The sequence below is a fragment of the Caloenas nicobarica genome, chromosome 4 (assembly GCF_036013445.1).
Source record: "Caloenas nicobarica isolate bCalNic1 chromosome 4, bCalNic1.hap1, whole genome shotgun sequence".
Taxonomy (NCBI): Eukaryota; Metazoa; Chordata; class Aves; order Columbiformes; family Columbidae; genus Caloenas; species Caloenas nicobarica.
Window position 1 is genome coordinate 47,887,358 of NC_088248.1, and position 18,482 is coordinate 47,905,839.

Genomic DNA, 18,482 nt, shown 5'->3' on the forward strand with positions numbered 1-18,482 from the left:
TGTCTTTGAACAAATAATTCAATTCCTATCAGCAAGATTTATCTTAGTGTTATACTGGAAAGACCAGATCCTCAATTTGATAAATCACTGTAGCTCAACTGAAATAAATACAGCTCTAACTTATACTCTATTGAGAATCTAGCCTTCTGGTTTTTAATCTTTATGAATTTTTTAATAAACAAAAGCCCTGATTTTAATTGTACTTTTAAAAATGTTTCATATTCTGGACATAACCTGTAAAATTTATGGTATTAAAGGAGATTTTGAATGGGTTTTCTCAAACTAAGAAACATGCTGCAGAGTCAGCAACAAAAACAAAACAAATATTCTGCCTAAAAATGAGTTTGGAAATGAGCAATATTATTGCAGATCTTTAAAATGTGAAATTGTGTACGGTGGTATTGCGTCCTATTAGACATGTCTAGATATAAATGCAAACCAGGAATATATGCAAATTCAAAGCACTGTCTTCATGTCGCTTATGCAACTCCTTGTAACTCACTTTACAACCAAAATATTAACGTATTAATATTTTATATTAAGCCTTTACTTAGCAGCCTTCTGTGATGTGTCTTTCAGTACTAGGAATTTTGCATTACCTACTACTGTTTTCATTGTAATGTATGTATTTGTGGCATTATTAGCCTGCTGAGAAGCACTACCAAATAAACACTTAGGTCATTTAGTGTTATCTCATACTGGTGAATGAAACCAAGGTTTGCTTTCCCAGTTTTTGTAATACAGCTCTTTGTCACTGAGATCAAGGGATTTTTGTATCTTCCCTACTTCGATACTTGAACTCGGTAGTTTAAGCTGTGAAGATTGATAACTAAGAAAACTGTTAATTGAGTTAATCATAAGGGGGTGTGTTACATCCTGCCCCTCTCCCCACCGCCCCCTTTTTTTTTAGGGAATTTGAAACAAAAAGGATGAGAAAACCACACTATGAACTACATTGATTTCTTGTAGCTTTGTGGGGAATCTTCCCTCTGCTGCAAATCCTTTAAAATTTGGCATGAGACCACTGTAATTTGAAATAGGACACACAGATTTCCGTGGCGTAATTTTAGCCTCACTGGGTTCGGACTGTTCTTCAGTATGAAAATGTGCATCTCAAGGACACTAGAAATGGCAATGGGATCAAACAGCTGAAGTTTTCTCTACAAAAGATCACCATCTAAAGACAGAAAGAACTGGCTGCTTTTATTGGTAACTCTATACAAGACACAAAGGTGGTAAAACTGGTGATGGATTCTGAGCAGCTGAGAAATAAAATTAAAAAGTCGAAGGGCACAACTCATATCAGAGAATATCATTAAAAGGCGAGAAAAAGAAAAAAAAGGAGGGAGGCAGGGAAGGAAAGCTCTGTAAAATTAGCAGTAAGGCAAGGAGCCACATTCTCTGAAGACAGGGGCAAGCTAGAGCGCCAGTTTACACAGCATGACATGTTTGATGACAAACTAATAACAATTAAAACCCAGCAACCAGCAGGTAGCCTTTGCAGTGAAGATAAGCATTTCATCACTGTTGACTAGCTAACTTGGTGCTTTTCTGTGGACACTGCCCTGACCTGCACACAGAGGCCTCAAGTTTAACACAAACATCGCAGCTGAGGCAATGGGCTGCTTCTATGTGTAAACTGAAGGTTGCGTGTAGCTTTTAGGTTGGCTGGTCACACACTATGTAGCACAGACACAGGTAAACACCACAGTGACTGAAAAATCCTCCGAGGACGGGTAAGACACTGACAATTCATTTGGGAAGGCAGGAACATGTGTGGGGTAAGTTAAAAGTAGGTCAACTGATCATCTGCCTAAGATCTAAGGCCAAGTGTACAGCAAACTCCAAATTCAGAGAGGCCAGAAATCTTGCCAGAGTGGGCTGAAGAGCAGGAAAGGTAAAGTAAGCGTTCAGCTTTACATGTATCATTTGAATCGCCAGTAAAACACCTGGAGCTAGCAAAGCAAATCATGTTAAATCTTAAAATAAAATTTAGCGGTGTTTTAATATAAATAATTCTGGAAAGAAGCTCATGAAGCCTTATAGGTTCACCAGACTCATTGTGACTGAATTCAGGCAAGGACTCATTTTTAAGTCTGCTGGTTGCCAAGGTTATTCAGATCAATTTATTTTGTTTCCAAAAACTAAAGAACACAGAGTTCTTTATATTAAGGTATTCCCTTATTATTGAGATATAAGCTTTCTTTGCAGCTTATTACTACATATAAATTTGATTGCTACAGGTATCCAACCAAAACAAGACATTTACCTAAGCAGTAGTCAGAGATGCAATATGGGGTTTTGAAGCCCATTTTAGTGCAGGTGGCTCCAGGAGTTACCGCTGTTAAAAGGGTTAAACAGGAAAAGCTCAAATCACAACACATAAAGATGAAAAGTTTGTCCTTGAGTCGCTTACTGCATCCAACACAATTCTGTATCCACCCAACAAGTCCTGCAATGTCCAATTCTATCCGTAAGCTGGACGATTATGAAATGCATTAAACATCCCAAAGCCTTTATTTGTAAGTTTAACACATTACAGTATTTACTGTTCAGAATAACATACACAATAAGGCTGTGAGAACTGACTTAACTTTGTTGCCAGAGCTTTAATTCAGTTTTACCTGAAGGTCACTTGAATCTCTCTTTTAGAAAGATCTGTCCTAGTCTCTGAAGGGAGTAGTAAGAAATTCGACAGAAACAAGACTGGAAGATTTCTAACTTCCACATTTGGTCAAAGTCCAAAGTGGCAAAGCTGCAGGAGTATGTACAGAGCAAACAACAGAATGATAGTGGGTCATTTGATACTGCTTAGAACTAACATTATTGTAGTCTCTTGCTTGTAGTGGTGGCTAGCATAGCTGTATATACCTGACGAGCTCAGTCTTTCAGAAAGATTTGCATGTCAAACACACTACGAAATCTAGGAAAACTTTCCTCTATGTGCACCAGCAGAATGTACTATTAACACCAGTTGCATACAAGATCACTCTAAAATGAAACTTACTTTATTTCAGACATATTTTAAAATGTCTCTGGTCTGCAATAGCATCAGTTACAATTGCTATGTGGAGAATTCAGTTCTGGATTTAAGTAGTTACTTGACTCAGAAACAAAAGGCCTAAACTCAGCTATAGATAACATTTAGCACTAAGATCAGATATTAAAATTAGGCAAAACCCAGACTCAATTAGCAGTTACAATACAGAATGCACCTCCAGCCCAAACTACCGCACCACCACAGACAAGCCACCTCCTCACTCTTGTGTTTCTTGCTTATTTATTTCACTTTTCCACTTGGCAGAACACCTCAGCATGAGGATGACACAGTGCAAGGTTCTCCACAAACAAGTCACTGTATGTAGCCTATTATTCCAGATTGCTTAAAAGTTCACTTGACACATTTCAAGAGATTTTAGAATAAGCATCTAGCAGCAGCTGCCATTCTCTTACACTTCATAGGGAATTGTTTAAAGCTGGATTCACACCTACATGCCACATTTCAGCAAAATAAGGTAAGGAATGTGCTTAACAGTGAACTCAGCATGCTAGAAGCCAAAAACCCAACTCTGACAGAGTGTTATTAGTGTTTTAAGTAAGTCTTCTAGTCAAAGTTATGAAGATTGCCTATAAGGAAAAATGTTTGCATTGGCACAACCAGCGTTGGACTAAATGAAAGGAGGAAAAAAAACCCAACCCAACCAATCACACACACACACACTCAAACCCACAACAGAACAAAACCAAAACCCCAACAAACAAAAACCCCACAACAAACAAACAAAATCAAAAAACCCAACACAAACCAGCAGCAGGCTGGCTTGTCCTTTAAGGGCCGGAAACAGGCTGGCCATTCCTGTGTGTGACTGGATGCCTGTAGCTGACCCCGTATACTATTATTGCATACAGAGACTTCCGTGCTTCTTTTCTAGAGGATTGGTTTGTGACTGCAGAAGGGGCTAAAAAATAGGGGAAAAAAATCCTAAGAATATGAACATATGAAGATATGAGAGAATAGAAAGGGTAAAAAAGACAACCTTAATCTTCCATATCCCCAAACAAGAAACACTGTACTAAGAACTTGCATTGAACAGTGACATTTTCTTCTAGACTCTCCTCCATTATCATCATCAGGATTCCACAGAGATGTCCTGAATTTGTAGGTTTGCTCACAAAAGTAACGCAAGAGAAAAAGCTGAATTGTTGAGAACTTGTACTAGTTTGGAAAGCAAATCCCCTGAAGGTGACCTGGCTAGAGAGTTCAGTCACAGTAGAGCACCACATTACACCACATAACATTCAAGAGGAGGAGTCAGATGAAGTCAGAAGTCTGTCATCCCATGCCATTATAAAATGTATAAAGAAGATACCAGCCCAACTCAGGAAGAGCACTGGATGTTTGGTCATCTGTTCTTTTCTCTGCTTACAAGGAAGAAACAACACCACACCAGCTCTGTAGAGGATTGTATGTCTAGCCTTTAAGCTTGTTAGCAAGGTATTCTGAAAAAGATCCAAAACAACTTGTGCACTCAGCACAGAAACAGACAGAGTCTGCCAAGAAGGTAACACTCATTACTTAAATCTAACTTTTCTCCAAAGCTGCAGAAATTACACTACTCAGACACTTAAGTCCAGAAGCACGTGGAAAACTACATGATCTCATTTTTAATTAGGACTTCAGTAAGCATATGAGCAGAACTGCTATGCTAATACACAAGCAGTATAATGCAGTCAGAGGATTTTTTTTTTTTTTGCAAGAGGATACTCTAAAATTATTGCTTAGCAATGGCATTTAAAACCCATTAATTTTTTCGGGCACCTAAGTATCTTCTTGGATTTGGACCATAGTTCTATTTGCTTGGGACACCTAATCTCAGAATTTGGACCAGCTTTACAAAGAAAAATGCCATAAAATACCAGCAAATAGTTCATTCCCCCTGAAAGGCAGTATCTTAAGACAGACAACCACAGTACTGTAAAGTATGAAAGGGCTGAGATGAAAGCTGCATTTGAAGATTCACTAGCATGTGGAAGACTTCTTGCACATAGTTTTTTTAACTGCAAATTTACTCCCTTTTCTCCAATTCAGAAGAAATACACCTCATTGCATTTTGCTAGATGAGCATCGGATTTAGGAGTGACTGAAGGTTACTGATGCAGCAAAGAACTCTCTTGGATGGACGTGCTTTAGTTTGAGAGTTCAATCTGTAATGTTCCATAACCCTGTCTAGGCAACACATAGGTCATGTCTTGGCTAAGAGGTTTATCTCCAGATGGCTTCCTGGCAAGAAAGAAGCAGGATTCCTGAGAGATTACTTAATCAGTGCTTTATCTTACTGACCTCTCAGAAGTCTACAATTCCTTCTGTTCTTCTGGAACTTGACTCTCTCCATGAACACCTAACACACTGACAAGATTAAGAAAAAGAATGTGCCTTTTTACAAGAGCAACAGAGAACATAAATGCATATTTAGAGGTTGTATTTTTCTCCTATAGAATACTTGGTCCTATTCATTCTCACCGGATATACCCCCATCCTAAAAAAAAAGTCCGCTGACCTGAGGTAAGATTCAGAGATTCAAAGGCAGAATTAAGTCTTGCTTCCAAATTCTATCACTGACCTTAACATAACACACTGTGCAACTCCAGCTAGGAAATTAGGAAAAAATAACTGCTACTTCATGGAGAACTAATTTTTGTAAAGTGCTTTTGAGTTCCTCACATGACGAAGATATTCATATTGCATAAAACAGAAACTGGGAAGTGACCTGATTATTTTTCCTTTAAGTAAAAACATATGAAAATGAAATTGTTTTGTGAAAATTGTTTTTAATTACAGTGGTAGGTACCAAGCCACTCCTGAAATCAAGTGCATCAGTGCTACCGAGAAACATATCAAACCTACGCAGAGATCATTTATTCTGATTCCCATGTAATTTGTTCCAACACACCCTTTGCTTAATGCAAATCTACTTTTTCAAAACACAATACAGGCTATACTTAGTTTTGTATTATTACTTAAAAGTAAAAAATCTTGTTCTTAAACATTTTGGCTTCAAGAAACGACAGCTTGTGAATCCACTGTCAATCTCAAATTATGAACTTCTTCAGTTTCCAAAGCCCTATCATTATTTATCTCAAATTCTTCCATAGATCAAGCCAAATCTATGTGTAAAGTTCAAAATACAAAAGATATGAATTATGTTTTTATAAAAAATGTAAAAAGCTAGTCAAAATTACATGTTTAGATATTTAATCTCTGAAGAATGGAATATAGCAGCAGGAACTTAAATATAATAAGAACTATCAACAATAAATACAGGAAATTAGTGCAAAGATTGCAGTAGAAGGATTCTTGAGTACAATGAGAATATAAAGAGACATTCTAATTTGTACAAAAACCATCCCAACTCTGTATACAATTTCTATAAATACAAGCACATAAGATGAAATGCTTATTTGCAAATAATAGTTATTAAAAAGTGTGCTTCATTCGGTTTTTCACTCATTCTCTTGGCAGGTGTAGTTTGCAGGAAGTCTGTAAAGACAAATTTCCATAATTAGACATTTTAAATTCCTTCAGAAGTTATGTTTCAAATACAGCTAACAACAGATGCAGTACATACTTGATTTCCACTGAAAGCATTGTTAGAACACGAAGTATTGTAACAAATCCATTTGCAGTTAGCAATTCCTAAGTGGGCGACAATGATGTAAATTATTTAAAAAAAAAAAATCACCACAAATATTAAACCAGCAGTTTACCTATAGCGGAGCATGAAATTGGCTGTGCATTGCTATTGCCTGTTGAAGCTTTTCCTCTTTGGCTCGTCTACAGTGGCAGAGCTACAAAACAAGACACAGGAAGAAAGAATTCTGAAAATAATTTTTTATAACGCATACTACAATTTCTCTTCAATGATTTAGCAGTTTTGCAGGCTCTTTTAAAAAGGAAAACCCTGAGAACCACCCTCCTTCCAAGCTTCTGGCTGAACAACTGTCTATATCGATAACATATTCCACCCACAACTGCTTACAAGAGAAACGCATTTAATACGCATCTTTAAAGAAAGGTACACAACCAGTAAATTCTCTTGTCACAGTATGAGCAAGAATGGTGGCCTTTGAACTTCAGTTACTTCTTTGGTGATAGGTATCAACAGAATAATTAGCTTAACAAGTTTAATAAATTAAACATTAAGGTTGCTTAATATGTCATACTATGTCAACTTACCCAATTTAAAATTATCTATGTAGCTATCATCCTGATATCTATATGGGATATAGAAGAAAGCGGCACAAAAATATCTGCAACCACATGGGACTAGGGTCTAATGCATGAGACCTTTGCAGTCCTGCCTTGAAAATGTGCGCCTTCAGAATGCAGATTGTATTTTAAATAGACTGAAGCCACTTAGAGATGTATTTTTCTTTTGTTGGAGCTTACTGAAGCGCGGTTCTGTATCATGGACTGCTCAAACTCTTAAGTCTTAAATTTATTCACTATGTGTCATATACCTCTCAGATTAGAATTACTTGTATATTACATACCGTTCTCTTTTCCATGAAACTACTAAGAAAGTCATCTATTTCTGTTTTGCCTTCCAAGAAGTCTTCTGCAATAGTGTCAGATTCCTCTTCAGCTTCATGAGCAGCTACTTTAAGTCTTGCTTGCAGAGCACTTGGACTGCAACTCTAAGAAAATAAAAACTCTTATGTAATATTAAACTGTCCATTAAAACCTACATTTCCAAGAAGAAAATCAAGTGACTACATAAATATGGGATATGTGAAACAGAACAATATTATTACACAAAAGCCTAAGTGCCTAGATGAAGCTTCACCTCCAAGAAACAGCCTAATTTGTTAAATTAGAAAGGATTCAATCCAGGGTTGCACTTAAGAACAGCTCTAAATGCTTGTCACACTCCCTTCTTCCAACTTTGCTTCTGTTCTAGTGTTAAAAAACCCACCCAACCCAAAACCACAGTAGTGAAGTCATAACCCTGTTTTGCTTTCAAACTGTTTGGTACTTCATCCCATTTTATTTCAAGCCTGATGTGAATCTACTTCATATAAAATTAGAGCTCAACCAAGAGAGTATTCTTTATGGATAAAGATCCAAATCTCAGCTTCAGTTTTAGTGAAGTATTCTTAAAGATAATACGATATAGAGATTATACCTCACTAAGTTCATGCTGTCTTTGCATCTTTTTTTCAAAGGCTGCTTTCATCTGTGTGAGTTGCTCATACTGGAAGACGAAGAAGAATGTTTTACTCCTGAGAAAAACAGAATATTACAACTAATATTTCTGAAAAAGATTTTATTGTTCGCTTACTTTATCCAAGACCATCTGTCTTTTTGCCTCAAGACTAGGCTCCAGCAACAAGTTCTTTTCTGTAAAATAAAGTCACTATTACTCCTTTTTTTAAAGGATTCAGTTTGTATAACAGAACACAGCCACAGATGCTAATGTTTTGACATCTTACTTGCCAGCTCTTCAATGCTTTTCACTAACTCAGCTCTATCAGTAATGACTTGCTTCAGTTGTGGTAGAGTCACAAATTGTTCCAGTAACATTTCCTCTTGCTCGTTCATATTGGTCAGCTGTGATATACTACATTCAAACAGAAAGAAAGAAAATTTAAAGCTAACAGCAAATACCACATGTAGAGTTACTCATTTCTGCCAAAAGTCAAAAGTTTGAGGCATTCATTGGGACTTTACAGATACACAACACTTGACCACTACTTATTTTTCTCCTTTCTCCTGGATTGTGGGCTCTACTATCTCCAGTGGTAAGCTTAAAAAGCAGTGTGTTAAAAAGTATCTCTCATTTCAAGCCTTACTTTCCTATGAAGTGTTTTTTTAATGCTACTGTAATGGGTTGACTTTGGCCAGCTACCAGACACCCACCCAGCTGCTCTCAGTCCTTCTCCCCAGGCTACCCAGACATTGCCACCTAACCCCAGTAGAGCTCCTCAGTACAGCTGGAATGCCGTTTGTGACTTTACCACCAGAATAATCATGGAATTTTAAACCAGTCTTCCTGGAAGGACCCAACTTGATTAGAAAGTTTTGTTTAAACAAACCAATTGTACTTCCTCCCCTAAACCTTCTAACTGTCTGCTACATAATAAGGATGCTGCTAGAATTTACGGCTGATTTAGCTAAATTAAACAGGCTCTTACGAAGGTGTCAAGGGAAACAAACAAACCCAGAAGTCATTCTTGCCAAAGGTCTTTTCCTTTTTGAAATGACAGACTGAAAACTCACTAAACTATGATACCACCATGAAGATGTGAGATCAGAAAGAAATCAATCTCCTAAAAGTCTTTCAGAATTAATAGCTGATTTGTAATCTATTTAATCTCAGATAACTAATCAAGGAGGTCATCTCATTAGATCTGAGCAAATTGCTGGGAATAATAACCAATAATTTTTTTAAAAAATTGTGACAAGATATACTTTTGATGCAAATCTTTGTATAATATGTGTATGAAGTATGTAGATGTGGAAGCGATTTTCACTGGGACAGCTGGCACATTTACCACCTGGATTTACCTAACCCAACCCCCCTTACCTGTGGTGAGCTGCTCACCAAGTAGTTTATTTGCAAACCATTTTCAAATCCATTTCCCTGTCCCCTTTCCTCCTTCAAAAGTTACGCTTACTGTATTAGCAGAAATCAAGTCCCTGGTGAGGCCCCAGAAGACAGAAGAACACTGGTAGTTAGAAAAAGTAAAAATAAATGCACTTTTTCCCGGTGTTGAATCCTGAAGTATTGTTCCCGCTGAGAAAACCATAAACAAGCACCACATTTGAACACATGGCTGGCTCTACAATTTTGGTAAGAGGTAGTTCTCCTATTCATAATTTCTACAAAAACCTTTCAGTGATGTATACAGACTTTTGAGAAAAAGAAAATACAGACCAGGAGTAATTGCCTTTTAATGGCTATGGAAAGTTTTGCTACCTTCTGAAAATTTACCTTAGTTCTGAGAGTTCTGGAAAGGTATCAGGAACATCAGGCATCTTGTAAGTACATCCATTCTGGCCAACCTAAATGTAAGTTTAGAAAAGCTTAGATTTTTGAAGAGAAATTCCTTGTTATTTAACCTGATTGATCCAAGAACAAGATGAGTATTTGCCAGTAACAAGAAAAGCAGGAAAGCACTAAGAAGCAGTAGCACTAGTTACTGAACAGAAGATAGCCATGGCAACAAAATACTTGAGGATGTTTGGGGAGGTGTGTCATAAAAGATGAGTCAATTTTAGAGGAAAATAATACTGTCCTCCTTTTGACAACAGGTAGATGACCCAGGAAACACATGGGAGGAGTTTAACTCAGGGAAGTGAGAAGAGAGAAAAAGATTGACATATTGATCTCTCTCATGTGGTTTTTAAACCTATAATCAATCCCTTGCAAAAAAAACTTTCTGGGCAAGGTAAAAAAAAAGTCTGTCTTCACAGAAGGCAGAAATTTTAAATTCTACAAAACCAGAAAAGTGACTTCCAAGATGAAGAAAGCTTTTGTTTCTAGAGACAAGATTTGATTAAAGACTAAACATTTAGATGTAAAGTTTTTGGAGAACATTCAAAAAAATCCTCCTAGTGCATCAGTGAGAGGGAGTTTGTAAGTACACACATACAATAACCCTGAAGAGAAGCTATTTGAAGCATGAAACCGAGAAATAAATACTCTACACATAAAGGCTTGAGACTTGCACATTGTTCTCACCTGACAGGTTCTGGGCAGGAAATCCCATATAGAGAAAAGGATCTCATTTTCTCTGGCTGGAGAAACAGTCACAGCTGCACTATGTATATGTATATTCAAAGATATTTAGCGTAGCACTAGTTTCACTAAAACTCGGAAAGATTAACTTGTTGCTCTGACTCCAAGTTCATTCTAAAAAACTTTCAATCAAAGCCAGAATGACAGTTTCGTTTTCCTAGCATGAGCAAAACAATGAAGTGCAGTCACTCAGGCTGTTCCCTTGAGTTTTGTGGCAATGCCCTGTGCAGCCCAGAGTCCAAAAGCTTAAGCAGGAAAACTCAGTGCACAGACCTGAAGCACGGCTTCTGCTGTCGGAACAGGCAGTGGCAGATCAGCAATCAAGCCGTAAGAGGGAGCAGCAGGCTTGTCTGCAGTGTAGCTTGAAGGAACTGCTTCAGCAACTGGCACGGCTGCCATTGTTCTATTAGTTTCTTGAGGTGGGTATGGAGGAAGAAATGGAAACCCCTGAGGAGCATAAGTAGGCATTCCAGCTGGTTTGTTGAAAAGGCTAAAAACAATGAAACGAACAAAACATGACCATGAGCAACCTACTGCTTACAGCACATTTTTTATCGTTTGAATTATAATTACTAGGTCATATACAAAGACATAATATTGAATTTTTAAAACACCATAAACTTTGCATTTTCTGTTCTCAGTTACTTCCAACATAGTAAGTCTATTTTATGTCTTATACTGTAACATAATATACAACTCCATTAAACTATATTATTGTAAAGCAGCCAAATACACGCTCACACTCTCAATTATAAGAAAACTACTTCTCAAAAATGTATGAGCATAAATTTAAACTGTTTCCGTCTAAAAGTCCTGAGGAATACACGCAAGTCATACGTTAATTCTTACTTATAGTATAGCATTTAACAGCTTGAGCAACACACACATAACTACTTCTAAATAACATGAATGATTTTTTTTTAAATTCCCAACTGCAGTTGCATCTAAATTCAGTATTGTCAGCCACAAGAACCACAGTTGTACTGATAAAGCTGTAATGTCTCAGACCACTTTTGCATATTTAATACAGTTATTTAAATTTCACAATTTCTGTTGCACTGTTGTGCAACAGAAGCTGCTTCTAAGCCTGGGAGATTACGAACAGAATATGAGGAAACATGACTGCTCAAATCATGATGTACAGCAAATTCAAGATTTCACCTGATAATGTAAATATTTATTCTTTTTCAAGAAAATAGAAGTTATATCAGCATGTTGATAAAGTAACTCTGAAAAAATCTAGTGTTTCTTCTCAAAACAATCATGCCATCAAGCATGAAATTGTGCAAGTGTGGGAAATCTAGGTCTCCCAAGTCATCTGCTACATTACTCCTGTTTCTGCCCTCCTAATACTTGGTTTCATCTCTTTTTAAAAAAATGTAAGTTAATACACATAACTCCATTCATCATCTTTATAGATACTTACTATGGAAACGATGTTGAGCTAGGAGCCAGAACTGGAGGATTCTTCCAAAACTCATCCAGTAAACTTTGAATGATTTTTCCAAGATCTGAGTGCATTGTAAACTGATAAAAACAGAACAAAAACCTCAAAAAACTTAAAGCAGCACGATGCAGGAGAAAAATTATTCCTGGAATCCAACGGTTTCAAAACGTGCTGAATTTGACTATGTATTATATCCACATAACAGTGCTGTAAGCCATTTCCGAGACATATCAGCTAATGTAAACTGTTTTTACACAAGCTCCAAATAAAATGATAAAGATACCCAAAACTGAACAGAAACTACAAGTCTTTTATATGTTCCATTAACAATGCAGAATCAATCAAGTATAACATTTCTGATGAAAAAAACAAAAAAATCCACCTTAGTTACCAAGTTAAATTAGGGGGAAAAAAAAAAAAGAAAATCAAGATTTAAGTCTGAGACAAAAAGCATCATTAATTGCATTCTAAAAAAGTCATAACACCACTCTACAAGCCAAAAAAACTATCACATCCTTGTTGGCAGAGAAGACAAAACAACCCGAAACACAGCATATTAAAATCCTGCATATTAGAGCTAAAACCTTTACATCTTTCTAACAGGTTTACAATAGAAAGAACTATGTTACAGAGCAATGTTAAAGAATCCTTCTCCCTTAATTGGAATAGCTGCAGAGAAACAAGAACTGTGCTATTGGTACTTAGAAGAAAAGTAAAAGGAACTTTCTAAGCCATCATAACTTAAAATAATTTTAGATATATGGAATACTGAACTCGGTAATGGTAGCAGTAAAAGAATAGTTGCATACTGAACACTACTGAATTTTTATTTCCAGACCCCTGTTGTTTTTTTTTTACCAGAAGTATTAGCAATAATCTAGTATGACATGTATTAAAATTGCTATCAACAGTAGATACATCAGAAGCTACAAATTATACCTACGTTACTTATTAATGGACTGGTCACATATACTCCCTGCTTGTCCACTAAATGATGTCTCACAGGTGGGAAAACACTGATGACTGGTTTTTCCTGAGGAAACTGAGGTGGAAGCAAGCTGCAAATACAAGAACAATTATTACTACAGCTACATACCATTATAAAGATTGCATAAGAAGGCTTCTTATGCAGAGAAAAAGTACTATTAATTACATAAACTCTTCTATGAGAAGAGTTATGGAGAAATACAGAGTGAAGCATACAAGAGGATTATCAGTTACAAAATTAGAAGTCAGACAGATTGGAATACTAGACTTCACAGAACTGAAGAGACCATTTACTGGGCAAAACTGCAGTATAACAATGAAGCAATTATGTCCATGAATAAAGAAAAAGCTGTAGCATAACAAGAATATTTTCTAATACAAATGCTATTACTGCAAAGACAATGTAGTGTAACCTGCAAGAATGTCAGGCAAGTTATCAAGCTAAAGCAATAGAAAACTTGTAAATAGAATATCACCAATATTTGCCAGAGCAAAAGCGCTCCCCAAAGTAAGTGCATAGGAAAAGTTACAATAAATCAGTTAAGTTGTGATCCAGAAGCTTCACTGGGGTAAGAGTTAGTACAAGGAATTACAGCAGATTAATAAATTAATAGTTAAGTTTATTTTCGTTTGTAGGGGATTCAAAGTCATCAGAAACCCTCAAGTGTTCTCTCCTACTTACCTTCAACTAAAACCACGCAGGTATCTTAGGAGCTGAGCACAGCAAAATATAGTTTTGCTTTCAGCTGAGCATCTGCATCTTGTACAGAACTATTTTCACTCATATCAGCACAACTACTAATGCAAATCCAGGTTATAGTTCCTGAAATTAGTTATGAGATGGGAGCCATTTATGTTCTATTACTACTTTTTTTGAGAACATTTTTTATTTTCAAGATGTGCATAGAGGTATCTCACTCTACTTACATGTTAATATTAATTGTCAAGTTGTTTACAGTGAATGGTAGTCGATATTCCACATCTTTCTGAATTTCTGTAATGCTGTCAAAGAAGAAAATGTTAGCATCCAATTCATGATCAATAGAGCACCCTAAAGTCTAAAAAAAGGCATGACCTTAGACTTTTGTATTTAGTTTAGCATTGTAAGAATAAAATTTAAAACGCTGGAATGAGTTAATATGCTTCAGAATGCTATACTGAGTACTAAGATTAATGCAAAAATTATTAGATTCAACTTTTAAACTTCATACATGATCACAAGCAATGGAAATAAAGGCAGAGAATTTGTGCTACCAAGTGATCTGACAGCAATCTCAACTTATTTTTCTCTACTTATGGCTTAACTTAAGACATAATATCGGTGATTTTTTTATATACTGATTTTATCTGACAAATCATTTGCTTTGCCAAGGCGCTATACCTGGTTCACAAGTAAGTATTGCTCTGCAACACTGCCTACAGATCAATATTTAAAACATATATTACACTAGACCTTCTTCCTTAATAGATTAGCTTACTATTTAACAGTTGTTTTTGCCATGTGAACCAAGTTCTATGCACTTGCACAGATATTGTCAAGAATTATCTGGAGAAGAGCTACTTGCAAGAATGTAAAGCTGTGTAATCCAGTGATGCTCAAGACACAGACACCTCTGAAAGCATCGAGTGAAGAAACATGTATCTTATGAAACCTAGTATGATTGAATCCAAATTTGCTCCTCTTGTAACAGCTAAGTTCCTGAGAAAAATCTTTGAATCAGCTGCTTTAACAGGAAGTTGATTCATACACTCAAAGCATTCTGCAATCTGTATGCACAGCAAGACAGTTTTGAAAGATGGCATCACAAAGAATGTGGAGAAGGAGGAAGAGACTTAGCTCAGAAGCAGAATTTCCAGACAAAATGAACATACCTAAGCTGGGACTGGGAGAGAAAGCAGGGCAGAAAATCATCTTCATCTTATAATGCCTCAATCAAAATACACTTAAAAAGCAGAATGGTTCCTCTTCCACGTATTTTTCCTGCCTGCACCTTGTTAAGAATATTCTTCTCCCTCATCTCTCTAAGGCTCCCTTATAAAGGGAAGGAATAAAGCTCCAACTGGGAATAACGGCGCTAGGTGTTCCCAGAAAGCCTCTCTGTACTCAGCTTCAGAAATGGCCCTTCATCCATCCACCGCCAGGTACATGCCAGACAATTACTTCCTCAAAAACACCAAAACACATTACCTGCAAATGCGTGTTAGGTGTAGTGCTAGGAGTGTTTTGTATCCCTCCAGAGCATTATTTGCATACAGAATTTAAAACTCTAGTTTTCATAGTGTCAGCAATAAATGGACTAAGACACAAACTTTGCTACACACCTTGCTTTCTGCAGTGCAACCTTATTCCTCTTGCAGACAACCCAGTGTCTGTTCTATCCCTGTGAAATGACACACTGTTTGAAGAAACTCTCAGGCATCCTCAGCACCAGAGAACTCAAATCAGTTTAGTGCTTTAAAACAAAACAAAATCACCACCTCCTCATTCTTAACTGAAGGATTCTCCCTGGAATCTCTCATGCACATTCCTGTCCTGTAGTCATCTGTCACTCATTTTAATAGCCTGCTACAAAATCGTTCTGAGAAGGGTATATAATTAAGCTCCACTGACATGCACAACCTATAGGAGCTGGGGAGGAAGAGGAGAACAGGGAGAGAGAAAGGATAAATCCAGAATTTCACTGAGCTATCCAAACTGTTATAAGATCCTTTGGGCAAAACCTTGAACCAATAAACTTATTTGTCCATTTCCCAAGTGGGAATGGGTACGCTGGAAAAATGACACATTCTTAACTTTGTCTAGAACAACAGCAAATGTAAGAAAACTGGTTTTTAAACATCAAAACTTTATTTCAACCTCCCAACTTGTGAGGGATCCTGAACAGGAAGACTAACTACTGTAACGAAATTAAGATCACATATACCTGGGCTTTTATTACCTATGAAGACTAATCAAACTTACATAACTTTGGAAACTACACCATGCACAGAATTTGAGTATTTCAGGAAGGAGCAGCTGGGATATGCATAAAGGAACAACAAAATATACTTATCAGACAAAAAAACCCAAACACATTAGAACAGCATTCATTTAAACATTGCTTAGGAAACAACGTTGTTGCAATGCTTCGTGTGTATTCCTATCCTAAAGATCTGTGCTGGTGTGGAGTCCACAAGCAAGCACATCAGTCCTACGCCCGCTCCCCCCTCAAAAAAACCCCCCATTTTTACTTTTCAAAACTTCCACCAACTACTCATATCTTTTTAGAAGCACAGGATTCAAGGCACAGTTATTCAGATTTATTTAGTAATAAGTATCAATTTTGAATACAATACGCTTTGCCAGAATGTACTCCCTCATTCACCTTTTTTTTTTTTCCTTTTACATCTATCCTCAAGTAAGATTAGGCAGGCCAGTTTACACTGTCGAAAGTTACATTTGATCAGCTACCACCTCCCCACTCCTCATCTCCATTCCTGGCTGCACGGCCCCTTCCCTCTCTGCATATGCTTGAAGCGGTGCCTGCACAGCAGGGAGTAAAACAGTTCAGCGAGCCAACCTTGACAAAAACCCATCTCCTTTTTTGAGGACTTAACTTGGGGTGAGCTCACCTCCCCAGTAGAGAAAAAAAATGGTAGAAATAAAAGGCTAAGTAAGGCCAGTCCAACAAAAACTTCTAGTTAGATAAGCTGCTGCATACTCCTGGAGACAGCTCCTTAGAAGAATAAACCATCTTTCAAAAATATTTGCGAAATTGGCTCTGAGCAGAATTAAGTTTAAGCAAGCAACAGTACCTAGTAATACTGTCATACTTATGTCTACTGTGTGATAATTCAAAACATTAGGGTAGTGAGTGAACCGCAGTTATCAAACTTAGAAATAAGATCAGTTCCTCTTCCACTCCTAGCCTCAGTCTGACATAACTGAAAATATTGTATTTTCTTTGTCTGGATTGCTTTTGGAGGCTTCTGTCATTCTACTTCAACAGACATCCTGGAAAGAATGAATACTTACACATTCACAGAAAATATAACTTGAAATACATGAAGTGTGGATCTCCTTTTAAAAGATGAACACTTCTAAAAGACTAATATTTAGGCAAAACTGATCAGCATACCGAAAAGCTAGAGTATCTCAGGATAGAGGAAAGTGTTTAGCTCTAAAAAGTGTGGTTGTTGAACAGGAAAAAAAAAAACCCAAACTTGTCTCCGGTGAGCACCTAAACAAAACAAGTTACTGAAGAACAGTCGGTTATCAGCAAGTTAGCACTATGCCGCAGAAAACCAGTTTGTAAACAGTTTGTAAAGCCAGCAGGCCTGCTACTGCTGACAAGACCACTGAGACACATGGCTCCTTTATGCCGTATGTCTTATTCTTAACTTTTAAAGAAATACGCTCCTACAACCACTTTATTCCAGCACACGCAATCCCTAGCTCTTCATAGACCTTAAAACCCATTAAATCATTCCGCTGACTTTCCGGCAAGGCAATCTGCGCCCGACCGCCCGGCCGAGCCACACGGACACACCCCCGGCCACCGGGGACGGCGAATCTCGCTTTCGGTTCCCAGGCGCAATCTCCCGCCCCGCCGCCCACCCGGGCTCCTCCCCGCCGCGGGCCTGCTCCCGCCGCCCTCCGGCCGCGCACCGGCGCCCCTGCCCCGGGGCCGCTCCCGCCCGGCGGGACCCTGCCGCCCCCGAAACCCCGCGGGGCTTGGCCGGCCTGGGCTGCAGCCGGGCCGCACCGGAGGCGGACGGGACGCAACCACGTCCCTGGGTGTGCGTGCGGCGACACACGCCACCTCCCGAGGCGCGGCCCCACAGGGGCCCCGGGCGGCGCCGGTCCCGCGTCAGGCGGCGCAGGCCGTCCCCCTCCCCCGCCGCAGGCCCGGCCGCGGCCACTCACGAGGCGTGGGCGCCGCGCAGGGACTCGATCTGCCGCTGCTTCTGCTGCTGGAGGCTGGTGCGGGCGGGCAGCGGCGCGGCGGGCGAGGCGGAGCCGCCGCCCTTGGCGAGGGGGAACAGCCAGTTCATCCTCCCGCGGCAGCGCCCGGCGGGCGCGGAGCAGCGGCCGCTCCGCACCCCGGCCTCGCGCCCTCACGCATGCGCGCGGCGGCGCCGCCCCCTCTCCCCCCGCCTCTGAGCCGAGCGGCGGCGCCCCGCCCCCACGACGGCACGCAAGTTACGTCACCGCCGCGCGCCCGTGACGTGTGCCGTGGGAGAGCGGAGGAAGGAGTGGCGCGCGCTCC

The 18,482-nt window shown here is 38.7% G+C and overlaps 1 protein-coding gene across 2 annotated transcripts; it reads right to left on the minus strand.

The window, feature by feature from the left end:
* Nucleotides 1-1,542: 1,542 nt before the first annotated feature.
* Nucleotides 1,543-18,323, minus strand: VPS37A (VPS37A subunit of ESCRT-I). Of its 2 annotated transcripts, none has more exons than XM_065634598.1 (12): nucleotides 18,140-18,323; nucleotides 14,161-14,235; nucleotides 13,190-13,304; nucleotides 12,226-12,326; nucleotides 11,073-11,289; nucleotides 9,993-10,063; nucleotides 8,491-8,618; nucleotides 8,340-8,398; nucleotides 8,184-8,252; nucleotides 7,552-7,695; nucleotides 6,766-6,846; nucleotides 1,543-6,538 (listed from the first exon to the last, which is right to left on the minus strand). In XM_065634598.1, exons 1-11 carry the CDS (start codon nucleotides 18,265-18,267, stop codon nucleotides 6,766-6,768), a joined length of 1,188 nt encoding a protein of 395 aa, XP_065490670.1. In that variant the 5' UTR covers nucleotides 18,268-18,323; the 3' UTR covers nucleotides 1,543-6,538. The 2 variants fall into 2 exon arrangements, with proteins under 2 accessions (XP_065490670.1, XP_065490671.1); XM_065634599.1 differs by lacking the exon at nucleotides 1,543-6,538 and adding an exon at nucleotides 6,612-6,694.
* Nucleotides 18,324-18,482: the final 159 nt, after the last annotated feature.